Below are 17801 nucleotides of genomic sequence, written 5' to 3'. Positions count from 1 at the left end.
TCAACTAGAATTCTTTTGTACATGCTTTGATGTTCAGTTTTAATTACCCAAGTAGAATATTTCACCAAACTCATCTGTATTCTTCTGGGTAAGGTAGCTGTTTATTCGATTATTTTCCATTAGTTTATGACAAGATAAAGCAGTTATTATTTACTCTTCTTTCCCAGATGTACAATATCTTATTTACCTCAGTTTTACCATTGTTTCAAAAATAAAGTAAAATAAAATAAAACAAAAAAAATAAAATGAAGTAAATTCTTCTTGAAGAGTAGAACTCATAGAAACAGAGGTCATAAACAGAATAGTTTAGAAATGGTGCAATTTAACTCATGTTTTAAAAGGTCATTTTTTTCTGAAAACAGTAATATAGCAATAACTTTGATAAAATATATCCTGATTATTACAGGACAGTTAATGTCTCAGTTTATCAATTGCATATTAATATTTCCTCCACTGGGCTCAGGTTTTAATTCATTCAGAATTAGCTTTTATTTACCTCAAAAGTGGGGAATGGTATTGATTTATCAAGAACAAATGGGCAGTCTTTCTCAAGTGAAATTTGAAGCCGTATGTCTGGAAAGGCAGAATCATGGCTTCAGACTGGGCACCCTTAACAAATATATAAGGCATTAATTCCCAAAGCCAACTTTTAGGGCACTTAAGCATCTGCCTGGAATGCGGGAGACCCGGGTTCGATCCCTGGGTTGGGAAGATTCCCTGGAGAAGGAAATGGCAACCCACTCCAGTACACTTGCCTGGAGAATCCCACGGAGGGAGGAGCCTGGTAGGCTACAGTCCATGGGGTCACAAAGAGTCGGACACGACTGAGCAACTTTACTTTACTTTACTCTCTGAGGCTTAAGAGATGGAAAATCTAGAATAGCATCCTAAATTCCCATGACATTTAATTGGCTGATTTTAAAATGATTATGGAAATCAATGCACGACATTACTTACTTCTTGCTCTCTCTCCTCTCCTTTCTCCCCTCTCCTCTTCTTCCCTCCCTTTCTCTCACTCTGACTCATGTGTCTCCCTCTCTCTCACTGTCCTTCTCTCCTTGCCTCTGGTCTCTTTCCATCTTTCTTTCTCCTACGTATACACTACCTGCATTAACACATACTGAACATGATCTATGAAGCAACATGATAGGCCGGAACTAGAAGTGACTTGGGTACATTATCAAGTAAAATCAAATATTAAGGAATTAATTTTACTCTTAGACTTTTACAGAAGCTCCACTTTAACAAGGAATGAAAACATATAACAAGCTGCCAAGTCTCTTTCCATCCTTTGACCTCCTCACTCCCAACATAGAGACACAAACACCAGCAATACAGCAACAGTTTGAACTTGATCCAAATCCCACCCCAGTGATGTTCTCTTGAATTCTCCAGTATTGGGATTTTCAGTCCCAACTTCTTGTCTAGGTTCATTGGCCAGTTCCAAAGGTAAAGGAACAAAAGAGAGTACAGTAAGTTCTTCAGATATTCTGTAGTTTTTTATGAACATTTAGAAGGAAGAAGGGTACTTTGCTTTCTCATTCCAAATTGTGAAACACACAGTCTCTCTTACCCTCTTTAAAATCTTTTGAAAATGTCTAATTCTTATGATGACTTTTCTGTGCTCAGGAGTGTGAAAGGAAACTTCCTAAGATTTTCCTGAGATACCTCTGATTCTGGAATGTGACCCTGTGGTTATTAAAAATAGTGTTGGGGTGTAAAGGATTCTTGTTGCCTACTGTGTATAAAAACATGAGAAGAAACATAAATATTTAAAAGCTCATTTGCCTTCAGACAGTTAAAAATACAGTGGTGAAACAGTAAACTTTAATGCATTGTCTATAACCTGGTAGTAAGATAGAATTATCCTGAATATACATTTTATAGAAGGAAACAACATATTCTGTTTCAGGTAGTCAAGTCTAAATTTAATCAACAGGAGCATGATATAGATTTAAAGAAATGCATGCAAGTTAGAAGGTTCTAGAAGTCCTTCCAATTTTACATATTAAAAAAAATAATTTCACAAGGGATAGTCAGTTAGGGAGTTTGGGATGGACAAGTACACACTGCTATCTTTAAAATAGATAAATGACAAGGTCTTACTGAATAGCACTGGAAAGTCGATCAATGATATGTGTGAGCTGGATGGGAGGGATTTGGGGGAAGAATGGAAACATGAATATATATGGTTTAGTCACTTTGCTATGTACTTGAAACTATCACAACAGTTTTAATTGAAATACTCCATATTAAATAAAGAGTTGAAAAGTTTTTAAAAGTATTACCTATAATCAGAAAGCAAGTATCTAACCAGTGATTTACCTTCCTGTGTGCTTCCTCACTGTATATTGTAGCACTAACACCAAAGAAACACTATGCAATAGCATATTTTTCAGATTTTCCTCTACCCCCAGGAGTTTTGGGACAAGAAATAATTGTTCATTCATTGATTACTTCACTTAATAAACATATACTTACTGTCTATGGAGGATCTCCTATATAAGACATGGTAATCATGTAGGATAGTACAAAAGGCAGAAACCCTTATACAGCACACAGCTGTATAGCTAAACAGGAAGAAATGTGAAAAGTTTGAAGTGGGAGGGTTTGGAAGAACTTTCTTAGGCAATACTGGAAATTTCACTGATGCCAAGGTCAAAAGATTCAAGCAACTATTATCTGAGCACTGAACTTTAACTGAAATGGAAGGTTGAGGTTAACTTTGGAGGTGTTTTGGGGCAAGGGGAACAGGGAGATTATACATTAGAATGGGAACACCTGATGTAACAACATTGTTGCCTAAAACGTGCAGGCAAGGGAAGTATGAAAAAAGGAAACGTTAGTAACAGTTTCTTGAGCAATCATTATGTCTCTGATTGAGCATATTATTTCTTTAGTAATTAGTGGGTACAGATCAGAGTGTTATCTTGAAGTTTCTGTCTAGATTTGAAGTTTCCCGTGAGACCCTGTAATGCTAGTATCCTCACTATATTTTAAACCTTCTTATAGTTCTTACGCTTTGAGACAGGAATGTCATCCAATATTGACTGTGTGTGGTCCCCTTACTTTTCTAATTTACCTTGTTCTCTCTGTATAAGACACAAAGGCTCTCTATCTGTAGACCCTCAGGGACTTTCCCATATCCTTCAGTTCAGTTCAGTCGCTCAGTCATGTCCGACTCTTTGTGACCCCATGAATCACAGCACTACAGGCCGCCCTGATCATCATCATCTCCCGGAGTTCACTCAGACTCATGTCCATCGAGTCCATGATGCCATCCAGCCATCTCATCCTCGGTTGTCCCCTTCTCCTCCTGCCCCCAATCCCTCCCAGCATCAGAGTGTTTTCCAATGAGTCAACTCATATCCTTAGCAGAAAGAAAAAAAAAAATGAGTAAAATGAATCAGGAAATTGAGCTGAAAGTTCTTTATTAGGAAGAAGTTATATCATTGAGGGTGGACATTATTTCCCCAAGTTCAAAAGATAAAATCTGGAAAAATACTGGGACTTTCATGACAATCTAGTGTTTAAGACTTGGTCTAATGCAGGAGGTGAGAGTTCTATTTCTGTTCAGGGAGCTAAGATCCGACATGCCTTGTGGACTGAAAACCTGAACATAAAAACAACAGAAACAATATTTTAACTCAAAAATTACTTTAAAATTTTTGAATTATTAAAAAATAGAAAAATGTAGGGAAATAGGATCTTCCAGATGAAAGTTTTAATTTTTAGGTAGATTGATAAGGAGTCCAGGGCAATCAAGGGGTCTGGAGATCTGGAGGAGGAGAAAAGGACAAACTATTTTTTTCTACATTACATTGTCTTAGTCACATAAGAAATTTTTTCTTAAACTTTGAGTTGTTTTGACAATAGTCTTGAAGATTAGCTTTCTTTAAGCCCAGAGTTAATATGGAATGAAGCAGGGCAAAGGCTAATAGAATTTTGCCAAGAGAACGCACTGGTCATAGCAAACATCCTCTTCCAACAACACAAAAGAAGACTCTAAACATGGACATCACCAGATGGTAAACACTGAAAATAGACTGATTATATTCTTTGCAGCCAAAGATGGAGAAGCTCTATACAGTCAGCAAAAAGAAGGTGGGGAGCTGACTATGGCTCAGTATGACCTAAATCAAATCCCTTATGATTATACAGTGAAAGTGGGAAATAGATTTAAGGAACTATATCTGATAGATAGAGTGCATGATGAGCTATGGACTGAGGTTCGTGACATTGTACAGGATACAGGGATCAAGACCATCTCCATGGAAAAGAAATGCAAAAAAGCAAAATGGCTGTCTAGGGAGGCCTTACAAGTAGCTGTGAAAAGAAGAGAAGCAAAAAGTAAGGAGAAAAGGAAAGATAAGCAGCTGAATGCAGAATTCCAAAGAATAGCAAGGAGAGATAAGAAAGCCTTCCTCAGGGATCAATGCAAAAAAATAGAGGAAAACAACAGAATGGGAAAGACGAGATCTCTTCAAGAAAATTAGAGATACCAAGGGAATATTTCATGCAAAAATGGGCTTGATAAAAGATAGAAATGGTATAGACCTAGCAAAAGCAGAAGATATTAAGAAGAGGTGGCAAGAATACACAGAATAACTGAACAAAAAAGATCTTCATGACCAAGATAATCACAATGGTGTGATCACTCACCTAGAGCCAGACATCCTGGAATGTGAAGTCAAGTGGGCCTTAGAAAGCATCACCATGAACAAAGCTAGTGGAGGTGATGGAATTCCAGTGGAGCTATTTCAAATCCTGGAAGGTGATGCTGTGAAAGTGCTGCACTCAATATGCCAGCAAATTTGGAAAACTCAGCAGTGGCCACAGGACAGGAAAAGGTCAGTTTTCATTCCAATCCCAAAGAAACGCAATGCCAAAGAATGCTCAAACTACCGCACAATTGCACTAATCTCACATGCTAGTAAAGTAATGCTCAAAATTCTCCAAGCCAGGTTTCAGCAATGCGTGAACCATGAATTTCCAGATGTTCAATCTGATTTTAGAAAAGGCAGAGGAACCAGAGATCAAATTGCCAACATCTGCTGGATCATCAAAAAAGCAAGAGAGTTCCAGAAAAACATCTATTTCTGCTTTATTGACTACACCAAAGCCTTTGACTGTGTGGGTCACAATAAACTGTGGAAAATTCTGAAAGAGATGGGAATACCAGACCACCTGAACTGCCTCTTGAGAAATCTGTATGCAGGTCAGGAAGCAACAGTTAGAACTGAACATGGAACAACAGTCAGGTTCCAAATAGGAAAAGGAGTACATCAAGGCTGTATATTGTCACCCTGCTTATTTAACTTCTATGCAGAGTACATCATGAGAAACACTGGGTTGGAAGAAGCACAAGTTGGAATCAAGATTGCTGGGAGAAATATCAATAACTTCAGATATGCAGATGACACGACCCTTATGGCAGAAAGTGAAGAACTGAAAGCCTCTTGATGAAAGTGAAAGAAGAGAGCAAAAAAGTTGCCTTAAAGCTCAACATTCAGAAAATGAAGATCATGGCATCTGGTCCCATCACTTCATGGGAAATAGATGGAGAGACAGTGGAAACAGTGTCAGACTTTATTTTGGGGGGTTTTAAAATCACTGCAGATGGTGACTGCAGCCATGAAATTAAAAGACGCTTACTCCTTGGAAGGAAAGTTATGACCAACCTAGATAGCATCAAAAACAGAGCCATTACTTTGCCAACAAAGGTCCGTTTAGTCAAGGCTATGGTTTTTCCAGTAGTCATGTATGGATGTGAGAGTTGGACTGTGAAAAAAGCTGAGCGCTGAAGAATTGATGCTTTTGAACTGTGGTGTTGGAGAAGACTCTTGAGAGTCCCATGGACTGCAAGGAGATCCAACCAGTCCATCCTAAAGGAGATCAGCTCTGGGTCTTCTTTGGAAGGAATGATGCTGAAGCTGAAACTCCAGTACTTTGGCCACCTCATGCAAAGAGTTGACTCATTGGAAAAGACTCTGATGCTGAGAGGGATTGGGGGCAGGAGAAGGGGACGCCCGAGGATGAGATGGCTGGATGGCATCACTGACTCGATGGACTTGAGTCTGAGTGAAGTCTGGGAGTTGGTGATGGACAGGGCGGCCTGGCGTGCTGTGATTCATGGGGTCACAAAGAGTTGGACAGGACTGAGCGACAAAACTGAGCTGAACTGAAGTGAATTGAATGATTAAACAAAAAAACAATTCGTCTTGCTCCTGGGTATGTTTTTCTTTAAGCTTTGTACTAATGAGTATATAAAAACAATGGATGTTGCTTGAAGACATGGTTCTCCTTCTTAAGAACCTTCTGACTAATCCTGTTAGCTCAAGATTTAGGGAGAAGGTTTGATAAGACCTTTCTATTATTAGTAACCAATTGAAAAATTATATAAGGTCTTTATAAGACTAGCTAGTGGTGCATTCTCTTGTTCCCCTTCTGATATCTATGTCAGAGGCTTTCTCTGTCTTTTTTTCACTGTATTAAAACTGGGAGAACGGCACTGAAACATGTATAATATCATATAAGAAACAAATCGCCAGTCTAGATTCAATCCAGGATACAGGATGCTTGGGGCTGGTGCACTGGGATGACCCAGAGAGATGGTATGGGGAGGGAGGTGGGAAGGGAGTTCAGATTGGGAACACATGTACACCCGTGGTGGATTCATGTTGATGTATGGCAAAACCAATACAGTATTGTAAAGTAAAATAAAGTAAAATAAAATTTAAAAAAAAAAAAACTGCCACGCAAAAGCTCTGAGTGACCAAGTTTTGTCTCTGGGCCCAGATTGAAACTGTCTGCTCTGGAAGCCAAAAATCTGACACCATTCAACATAAGCTATCACAATGGTCATCAACTCAAAGAATTCAAATGTGAGCTCTGTAATAACCTAGAGGGGTGGGAATGGGCCAGAGGTGAGAGGGAGATTCAGGTGGGAGGGGAAATATATACACCTATGGTTAATTCATTGGAGAAGGAAATGGCAACCCACTCCAGTATTCTTGCCTGGAGAATCCCATGGATGGAGAAGCTAGGTGGGCTACAGTCCTTGGGATTGCAAAGAGTCGGACACGACTGAGCGACTTCACTCACTCACTCATGGTTAATTCATATCAATGTATGACAGTAATCAAACCAATATTGTAAATCAATCAACAATCAGTTAAAAATAAATATTCCTTTGGGGGCAACAAAATAGGACAGTATCTCAGTGGTATTTGTAGGTGAGGGCATCAGCCACATCAGCCACCACCTTCTGATAGGCAGCCTGCAACTCTGGGGAATTCCTTGCCTAAGTTTCAAGCTAGTGTACTCACCAGTATGTTGCCCAGGAGCTGTGTTGTAGAGATAAAAAACAAGGACACTGTTAGCAGAGGCACCCAATTTGGACTTAGTATTTCAGTCTCATCCCAAGCTGTGCCCCTAGAATATAAGCAGAAAGATGGCTGAAGTGTAGATGTTACTACTGATGTGAAGCCACCCATATCAGCCTGAATTTATACTTAGAGATGTTTCTCTCTTTCTGTCTTAATTCAGAACTTGCTATCATTTTTTTTTTATTTTTTGAACTATTTAAAGAAGCAACACATCATTTTGTCTTCCTTACTTAGAAAGAGATAAGGGAAAATCATGAGACAAAATTTTTAAGTGACTTAGAAGAAAGTCTTAATACTCAAACACTTAAACACTCAAAATATTTAAATATAAAGAAGATACTGCAGAGAACAAACATAGAAAAACAAGAATAAATGAGAGGAAATGATGCCTGGAAACAAAGAAGGTAAAATATTGCCCAGAAATCATCAAAGGGCAAGTCCCCAAAATAGTCAAAGAATCTCTGAGTTGAAGGGTAGACAACCAGCAGCCTAGAGGGTGAAAACAGCACAAGGTCAGAGGGAGTCAGAATCTCTGGCAGATGCCTGCCAGAATCTCAGGCGATGGCTCTGTCCCCATTCGCCCAGCTGACATTCACTCTCCTTCAGCCTGCCTTGTAAGCTGAATACCTGCCTGCCTAGGGTATCTGGACCAACTTCAGCCACCCTCATCTTGCTCTACAAGGCAATGACAGTAGCCTTCTCCTCAAGAGTCAGAAGTACCATGATGTGTCAAAAGCAGGTGTAAGCAGCAGGGGCCCTGGTCTTCCTTGCGAGCCCCACGAGCCTCCTGCCCTCTCTGCTTCTGAGAGTAGATTAGCCCAGGGCATAACACAAGTTCATTGGTTTGGGGGAATGTAAGATGCACTCCTCTTCCTCAGTGCCCTTCATCTGTGATTGGCTGATTCAGTGTGTCTAGACTCAGAAACTCTGCTCTCCCTGTTCTTATCTCTTAGCTTCATTTCCTTCATCCATCCATTGCCTCTACAAATATATTCCCAGTCTCATTTACGCATAAATATTTTAGTCTGATATTGTGTAATGTATCTTACAGCTTAAACCTATGAATTACATTTTATCTATGAATTTAAAAAGTTAAATTCATAGATAAGAAAACTAAGACTTAGAAAGCAAAAATTTTATCAAGTTGGCTTTATATGGAGCTTCACTCTGTTTCTGGAAATATTTGTAAGAGGTTGAAATGGATAAATATTTTGTCATAGAGGTAACTTGCTTTCTTTCTCCTTGTTTAAATACTTTGGACCACAAAATTCGATTTTCATCCATCCTGTCATTGAAATAAAGCTCTATCAAGTTAATCAAAAATAATAAATATTGTCTTTCTAGAAGCTATTGAACTAGGTTTATGGAGCATGGATGATAATGGGAACAATTTAATGAGAAATAAAAAAATATATACCTGATACTTATGATATGACTGTAGAGAAAATGCAGAGGAATTACAATCAAGATACATCTTATTCAGCTTGATAAAGTCTGACAGGATTTCTGGGAAAATACCAAGTGCAGAAATTTCCGCATCTGCGTCCTCAAGAAAAAAGTGAAAATGGACCCAGGAATGAATATTCAAATCAAATTTCATTCTTCTCAATTCAAATAATACTACAATGATATACAAATATATACCCACCAGCACCCTGGAAAGAAGGAAGGAAGGAAGAAAAGAAGAAGAAAGGGAGAAAGGAAGAAGGATGGACGGAAGAAGGGCCTAGGAGAAGGGAAAATAATGTAACAAAAGGGAAGGAAGAGGGAAAAGAGTATAAAGAACAAGAGAGCTTGACAATTCCAACATTTTGCAAACCTGTAGATAAAGAAAACTATTCATACTTTGCTAGTGATAACGTAAAACAGTATAATTGATTTTGAAAATATTTGATGGTGTTTACTGAAGCAGAGTTATGACCTAAATCAAATCCCTTATGATTATACAGTGGAAGTGAGAAATAGATTTAAGGGACTAGATGTGATAGACAGAGCGCCTGATGAACTATGGACTGAGGTTTGTGACATTGTACAGGAGACAGGGATCAAGAAAATCCCCATGGAAAAGAAATGCAAAAAAGCAAAATGGCTGTCTAGGGAGGCCTTACAAATAGCTGTGAAAAGAAGAGAAGTGAAAAGCAAAAGAGAAAAGGAGCGATATAAGCATCTGAATGCAGAATTCCAAAGAATAGCAAGGAGAGATAAGACAGCCTTCCTCAGCAATCAATGCAAAGAAAAAGAGGAAAACAACAGAATGGGAAAGACAAGATCTCTTCAAGAAAATTAGAGATACCAAGGGAATATTTCATGCAAAGATGGGCTCGATAAAGGACAGAAATGGTATGGACCTAACAGAAGCAGAAGATATTAAGAAGAGGTGGCAAGAATACACAGAATAACTGAACAAAAAAGATCTTCATGACCAAGATAATCACAATGGTGTGATCACTCACCTAGAGCCAGACATCCTGGAATGTGAAGTCAAGTGGGCCTTAGAAAGCATCACTAGAAACAAAGTTAGTGGAGGTGATGGAATCCCTGTGGAGCTATTTCAAATCCTGGAAGATGATGTGGTGAAAGTGCTGCGCTCAATATGCCAGCAAATTTGGAAAACTCAGCAGTGGCCACAGGACAGGAAAAGGTCAGTTTTCATTCCAATCCCAAAGAAAGGCAATGCCAAAGAATGCTCAAACTACCGCACAATTGCACTCATTTCACATGCTAGTAAAGTAATGCTCAAAATTCTCCAAGGCAGGCTTCAGCAGTACGTGAACCATGAACTTCCAGATGTTCAAGCTGGCTTTAGAAAAGGCAGAGGAACCAGAGGTCAAGTTGCCAACATCCACTGGATCATCAAAAAAGCAAGAGAGTTCCAGAAAAGCATCTATTTCTGTTTTATTGACTATGTCAAAGCCTTTGACTATGTGCATCACAATAAACTGTGGAAAATTCTGAAAGAGTTGGGAATACCAGACCACCTGACCTGCGTCCTGAAAAACCTATATACAAGTCAAGAAGCATCAGTTAGAACTGGACATGGAACAACAGACTGATTCCAAAGAGGAAAAGGAGTACATCAAGGCTGTATATTGTCACTCTGCTTATTTAACTTCTATGCAGAATATATCATGAGAAACATTGGGCTGGAAGAAGCACAAGCTGGAATCAAGATTGCTGGGAGAAATATCAATAACCTCAGATATGCAGATGACACGACCCTTATGGCAGAAAGTGAAGAGGAACTTAAAAACCTGTTGACGAAAGTGAAAAAAGAGAGTGAAAAAGTTGGCTTAAAGCTCAACATTCAGAAAACGAAGATCATGGCATCTTGTCCCATCAATTCATGGGAAATAGATGGGGAAACAGGAGAAACAGTGTCAGACTTTATTTTTGGGGGCTCCAAAATCACTGGAGACGGTGACTGCAGCCATGAAATTAAAAGACACTTACTCCTTGCAAGAAAACTTATGACCAACCTAGATAGTATATTCAAAAGCAGAGAGATCACTTTGCCAACAAAGGTCTGTCTAGTCAAGGCTATGGTTTTTCCAGTGGTCATGTATGGATATGAGAGTTGCACCATGATGAAAGCTGAGTGCTGAAGAATTGATGCTTTTGAAGTGTGGTGTTGGAGAAGACTCTTGAGAGTCCCTTGGACTGCAAGGACATCCAACCAGTCCATTCTAAAGGAGATCAGTCCTGGGTGTTCATCGGAAGGAATGATACTGAAGCTGAAACTCCAGTACTTTGGCCATCTCATGCGAAGGGTTGACTCATTGGAAAAGACTCTGATGCTGGGAAGGATTGGCGGCAGAAGAAGAAGGGGACAACAGAGGATGAGATGGCTGGATGGCAACACTGACTCGATGGATGTTAGTTTGAGTGAACTCCGCGAGTTGATGATGGGCAGGGAGGCCTGGCGTGCTGCGATTCATGGGGTCGCAAAGAGTCGGTCACAACAGAGTGACTGAACTAAAGTGAACTGAACTGAAGTAGAAGGCATGATCCAAGATGGATGGATCATGCTGGAGAGTTCTGACAAAAAGTGGTCCACTGGAGAAGGGAATGTCAAACCACTTCAGTATTCTTGCCTTGAGAGCCATATGAATAGTATGAAAAGGCAAAAAGGTATAGCACTGAAAGATGAACTTTCCAGGTCGGTAGGTGCCCAATATGCTACTGGAGATCAGTGGAGAAATAACTCCAGAAAGAATGAAGAGAGGGAGACAAAGCAAAAACAACGCCCACTTGTGGATGTGACTGGTGATGGAAGTTAAGTTTGATGCTGTAAAGAGCAATATTGCATAGGAACCTGGAATATTAGGTCCATGAGTCAGGGGCAAATTGGAAGTGGTCAAACAGGAGATGACAAGAGTAAACACAGATATTTTAGGAATCAGTGAACTAAAATGGACTGGAAAGGGTGAATTTAACTTAAATTACCATTATATCTACCACTGTGGACAAGAATCCCTTAGAAGAAATGGAGTAGCCATCATAGTTAACAAAAGAGTCTAAAATGCAGTAATTGGGTGCAATCTCAAAAACGACAGAATGATCTCTGTTCATTTCTAAGGCAAACCATTCAATATCCAAGTCTATGCCCCACCAGTAATGCTGAAGAAGCTGAAGTAGAACGATTCTCTGAAGACCTACAAGACCTTCTGGAATTAACATCCAAAAAAGATGTCCTTTTCATTATAGGGGACTGGAATGTGAAAGTAGGAAGTCAAGAAACACCTGGAGTAACAGGCAAATTAGGCCTTGGAGTACAGAATGAAGCAGGGCAAAGGCTAATAGAGTTCTTCCAAGAGAATGCACTGGTCATAACAAACACCCTCTTCCAACAACATAAGAGAAGACTCTACACATGAATATTACTAGATGGTCAATACCAAAATCAGATTGATTATACTTTTTGAAGTCAAACATGGGAAGCCCTAGACAGTCAGTAAAAACAAGACGGGCAGTTGACTGTGGCACAGATCATGAACTCCTTATTGGCAAATTCAGACTTAAATTGAAGGAAGTAGGAAAAACCACTAGACCATTCAGGTATGACCTACATTAAATCCCTTATGATTATACAGTGGAAGGGAGAAATAGATTCAAGGGATTAGATGCAAGAGACATAGTGCCTGAAGAACTATGGACAAAGGTTTGTGACATTGTATAGAAGGCAGTGATCAAGACCATTCCCATGAAAAAGAAATGTAAAAAGACAAAATGATTGTCTGAGTAGGCCTTACAAATAGCTGTGAAAAGAAGAGAAGTGAAAAGAAAGGAGAAAAGGAAAGATATACCCATTTGAATGCAGAGTTCCAAAGAACAGCAAGGAGAGATAAGAAAGCCTTCCTCAGTGATCAATGCAAAGAAATAGAGGAAAACAATAGAATGGGAAAAGCTAGAGATTTCTTCAAGAAAATAAGAGATACAAAGGGAACATTTCTTTTTTTTTTTTTTTTTAGTTTTTTTATTTTTTAGTTTTTTATTTTTTAAATTTTAAAATCTTTAATTCTTACATGCGTTCCCAAACATGAACCCCCCTCCCACCTCCCTCCCCACAACATCTCTATGGGTCATCCCCATGCACCAGCCCCAAGCATGCTGCACCCTGCTTCAGACATAGACTGGCGATTCAATTCTTACATGATAGTATACATGTTAGAATGCCATTCTCCCAAATCATCCCACCCTCTCCCTCTCCCTCTGAGTCCAAAGGTCCGTTATATACATCTGTGTCTTTTTTCCTGTCTTGCATACAGGGTCGTCATTGCCATCTTCCTAAATTCCATATATATGTGTTAGTATACTCTATTGGTGTTTTTCTTTCTGGCTTACTTCACTCTGTATAATTGGCTCCAGTTTCATCCATCTCATCAGAACTGATTCAAATGAATTCTTTTTAACGGCTGAGTAATACTCCATTGTGTATATGTACCACAGCTTTCTTATCCATTCATCTGCTGATGGACATCTAGGTTGTTTCCATGTCCTGGCTATTATAAACAGTGCTGCGATGAACATTGCGGTACATGTGTCTCTTTCAATTCTGGTTTCCTCGGTGTGTATGCCCAGCAGTGGGATTGCTGGGTCATAAGGTAGTTCTATTTGCAATTTTTTAAGGAATCTCCACACTGTTCTCCATAGTGGCTGTACTAGTTTGCATTCACAAAGGGAACATTTCATGCAAATATGGGCACAATAAAGGACAGCAATGGTATGGATCTAACAGAAGCAGAAAATATTAAGAAGTGGCAAGAATACACAGAAGAACTGTACAAAAAAGGTCTTCATAATCCAGATAACCACCATGGTGTGACCCCTCACCTAGAGTCAGACATCCTGGAATGGGCCTTAGGAAGCATCACTACAAACAAAACTAGTGGAGATGATGGAATTCCAACTGAGCTATTTCAAATCCTAAAAGATGATGCTGTAAAAATGCTGCACTCAACATGTCAGCAAATTTGGAAAACTCAGCAGTGGCCACAGGACTGGAAAAGGTCAGTTTTCATTCCAATCCCTAAGAAAGACAATGCCAAAGAGTGTTAAAATGACTGCACAATTGCATTCATCTCACGCACTAGTAAAGTAATGCTCAAAATTCTCGAAGCCAGTCTTCAACAACACATGAATCATGAACTTCCAGATGTTCAAGCTTGGTTTATAAAAGTCAGGGGAACCAGAGATCAAACTGCCAACATCCGTTGGATCTTCAAAAAAGCAAAAGAGTTCAAGAAAAGCATCTATTTCTGCTTTATTGACTATGTCATAGCCTTTGACTGTGTGGATCACAACAAACTGGATAATTCTTAAGAAGATGAGAATACCAGAGCACCTGACCTCCCTCTTGAGAAACCTGTATACAGGTCAAGAAGCAACAGCTAGAACTGGACATGGAACAACAGATTGGTTCCAAATAAGGAAAGGAGTACGTCAAGGCTGTATATTGTCAGCCTGCTTATTTAACTTCTTTGCAGAGTGCACCATGAGAAACGCTGGACTGGATGAAGCACAAGCTAGAATCGAGATTGCCAGGAGAAATATCGATAACTTCAGATATGCAGATGACACCATCCTTAGAGCAGAAATCTAAGAGGAACTAAAGATCCTCCTGATGAAGGGAAAGAGGAGAGTGAAAAAGTTGGCTTAAAACTCAATATTCAGAAAACTAAGATCATGGTATCTGGTCCCATCACTTCACGGCAAATAGATGGGAAAACAGTGAAAACAGTGTCAGACTTTATTTTGTGGGGCTCCAAAATCACTGGAGATGGTGACTGCAGCCATGAAAGTGAAAGACGCTTACTCCTTGGAAGAAAAGCTATGACCAACATAGACAGCATATTAAAAAGCAGTGACATTACTTTGCCAACAAAGGTCCCTTTAGTCAAAGCTGTGGTTTTTCTGACTCTTTGCCACCCCATAGACTGCAGTCTGTCAGGCTGTTTTGTCCATGGGATTCTCCAGGCAAGAACACTGGAGTGGGTTGCCATTTCCTTCTCCTCTGGACACTCTATCAGATTCTATAATTTTATACTACCCCACTGTTCTTAATTTATCTTCTTTGAATTGGATCTGACATGATGGATCTTGAATTCGTCATTTTTTCTCGTAAATGGCCTTTGTCTCTACCAAAAGCTTGATAGAATTAAAAATGTTTCCCAGGTCACAGAGCTCCCAAATAATATATCATTAGTACCATGGCATGGCATACCCTTCAGTGTCTTTGCCTGGAGAATCCCATGGACAGGTTATATATATAATCTGGCAGGTTACAGTCCATGGGTGGGAAAGAGTCAGACATGACTGAAGCAACTAAGCACGCCCCACTGAAGATGCAAGGAAAAAGTTGAGAGCAGAGCTGGGTGTCTAAAATACCATCTTCATTGCACCTATAGCTACTAAAAATATGACTCATATTAAATAAAAGTAGTCCAGAAAGAGCTCTATCCAGCATTTATACAAATAACAGAGTATACAGGTCCCTTACTTTGTGTCCTAACAGCTCACTATTAACAATCATTTTGCATCTCTCAGGAGTAACTCCATTTCTTTCCTTTTACTAAAGATCTTCTCTGTTTCCGGAGCCTAATTTCCCCTCCTAGGATTAACTACCCACTGAAGTCACTTTTACAGAATCTTATTAGGGTTCCTTCTATAACCTCCCCAAACTCTCAATTTCCAATATTCCCAGTTCCAATTAGAATGCTTTTTTCTTTTTTTTCTTTTTTTTTTTTTTTTTTTGCTGAATCAACTTATAAAAGATAAAAACAAAGAGAAAATACAAAGATATTTGTTAGAGACCCTGACTTTTATTTCATTTGTATTATATTGGAGTTATGTCTGGAATCAGAGCTCTCTCCCTCTGTCTTCAGGAGATGAACTGCTGGGACACTGGGCCCTCGGATAGGCACCAACATGGTAGGCCAGGCAGCTAGTGGTACTTGTGGGCCAGAGCATTAGCCACAGCATTTGTCAGGTTTTGCCAGGCAGCCTGCACCTGTGGGGTAAATTCCTTGCTGAAGTGTGTTGCTAAGACAATCAATATCATGTTGCCTAGGAGCTGGGAATAAAAAGAAGACAGTACATAATGAAGAGGAGGTCTCAGGCTGCCCTTCCAAGCAAATAGATGCCACATCTGGTTCCTTCTTCGTAAGAGGGTGAGCAGCTGTCATGGCCATGTTCCCACAAAAGTGCACCATTAGAGACCTGGCATTGGCTTCAGCGACTCCCAGCCTGAACCCCCACTCTGTTACATCCTTCTCCCATTTTCTCTGTCAACGTCCAAGCCCGAGCATTGCTATGGACTGCTTCTCTCCATTACTTTAAAAGTAAAATTATAGTGCTGAAAGGGGACTTGATATACATATTGTGTCTTCAGATATTACATACATTCAGATTGTTTGGACATCCATTTGACAAGGAATCCAACACCTTGTATACAAAAACATTTCATCATTGCTAGAGACAAAGAAGGAGGCCTAAATCATGAAAAGTTGCTCTTAGTTTGCCCTGTTTAGTTCTGGTTCAAAACTCAAAAATCATAAAGAAATGTACTTATCAATTTTCATAGAAAATTTCAGCTATCAAAGGAAAGATATTCTTTTGCTTGGCTCAATTTGTGTTCTCCAGGCCAAAACACATAACTCAAGTTTGGTTAGTGTTCTTCACAACATTTTTTCTTTTCTCAGAATTATCAGATGATGAGTGACCTCCACTAGTCATAGAATAATTACCTGGTTGCAGCCATGAAATTAAAGATGCTTACTCCTTGGAAGAAAAGTTATGACCAACCTAAATAGTATATTCAAAAGCAGAGACATTACTTTGCTGACTAAGGTCTGTCTAGTCAAGGCTATGGTTTTTCCTGTGGTCATGTATGGATGTGAGAGTTGGACTGTGAAGAAGGCTGAGCGCTGAAGAATTGATGCTTTTGAACTGTGGTGTTGGAGAAGACTCTTGAGAGTCCCTTGGACTGCAAGGAGATCCAACCAGTCCATTCTGAAGGAGACCAACCCTGGGATTTCTTGGGAAGGAATGATGCTAAAGCTGAAGCTCCAGTACTTTGGCCACCTCATGCGAAGAGTTGACTCATTGGAAAAGACTCTGATGCTGGGAGGGATTGGGGGCAGGAGGAGAAGGGGACGACCCAGGATGAAATGGCTGGATGGCATCACGGACTCGATGCACGTGAGTCTGAGTGAGCTCCGGGAGATGGTGATGGACAGGGAGGCCTGGCGTGCTGCAATTCATGGGGTCACAAAGAGTCGGACACGACTGAGCGACTGAACTGAACTGAACTGAACTGAACCTTTGACCTCTGGAACAACCTACCAAGATCAAGCCTTTCTCTGAAATATTACCTCCAAAAAATACTTCGATGGCTTAAGTCAGTGTTCTCATAATAACCACAGCACAGAAACCTGGATGAAATAACAAAGCACAGGCATACCCAGAACTCACCCTGAAGTTCTCGGGATCCACGTGCAACTTGTCACAGTGCAGCTCACTTAGATCTGCAAAGGTGCCCTTGAGGTCATCCATGTGCTTAATGGCATTTCCAAAGGAGTTCAGCACCTTCCTGCCGTGGGTTGCCCATTATGGCAGACTCAGAGCATAAGTAACCAAAACTGTCACAGAACCTCTGGGTCCATGGGTAGATGATCAAGAGCCTATGGGATGATCATAGTCACAGAACAGATGAGAAGTCAGAGCATGTAAGAAACCTAACCAGTCCCCCTTTTCTGGCACACTTTCTGTGTTTCTACACCCTGTCTTACCTGTGTTCAGCGCTTACCTTGCCAGGCTCTCACCTCTGACCACCTCCACATTCACTTTGGCCCACAGACTAGCAACAGCAGCCTTCTCCTCGGTAGTAAAATGCACCATGGTGTCTGGGAGCTTCCT

General features: G+C 40.0%; 1 protein-coding gene across 1 annotated transcript; it reads right to left on the bottom strand.

The window, feature by feature from the left end:
• Nucleotides 1-15801: 15801 nt before the first annotated feature.
• Nucleotides 15802-17801, bottom strand: LOC101105945 (hemoglobin subunit epsilon-2). Its single transcript, XM_012095922.5, is given in 4 exon segments — nucleotides 15802-15957; nucleotides 17358-17484; nucleotides 17486-17566; nucleotides 17692-17801. Coding segments are annotated over 4 exon segments (429 nt in total). The 5' UTR covers nucleotides 17784-17801; the 3' UTR covers nucleotides 15802-15828.

This window comes from Ovis aries, chromosome 15 (assembly GCF_016772045.2).
Source record: "Ovis aries strain OAR_USU_Benz2616 breed Rambouillet chromosome 15, ARS-UI_Ramb_v3.0, whole genome shotgun sequence".
Lineage (NCBI taxonomy): Eukaryota > Metazoa > Chordata > Mammalia > Artiodactyla > Bovidae > Ovis > Ovis aries.
The sequence above is the reverse complement of the archived record's forward strand: the minus strand, read 5'-3'. Positions and strand labels throughout refer to the sequence as shown.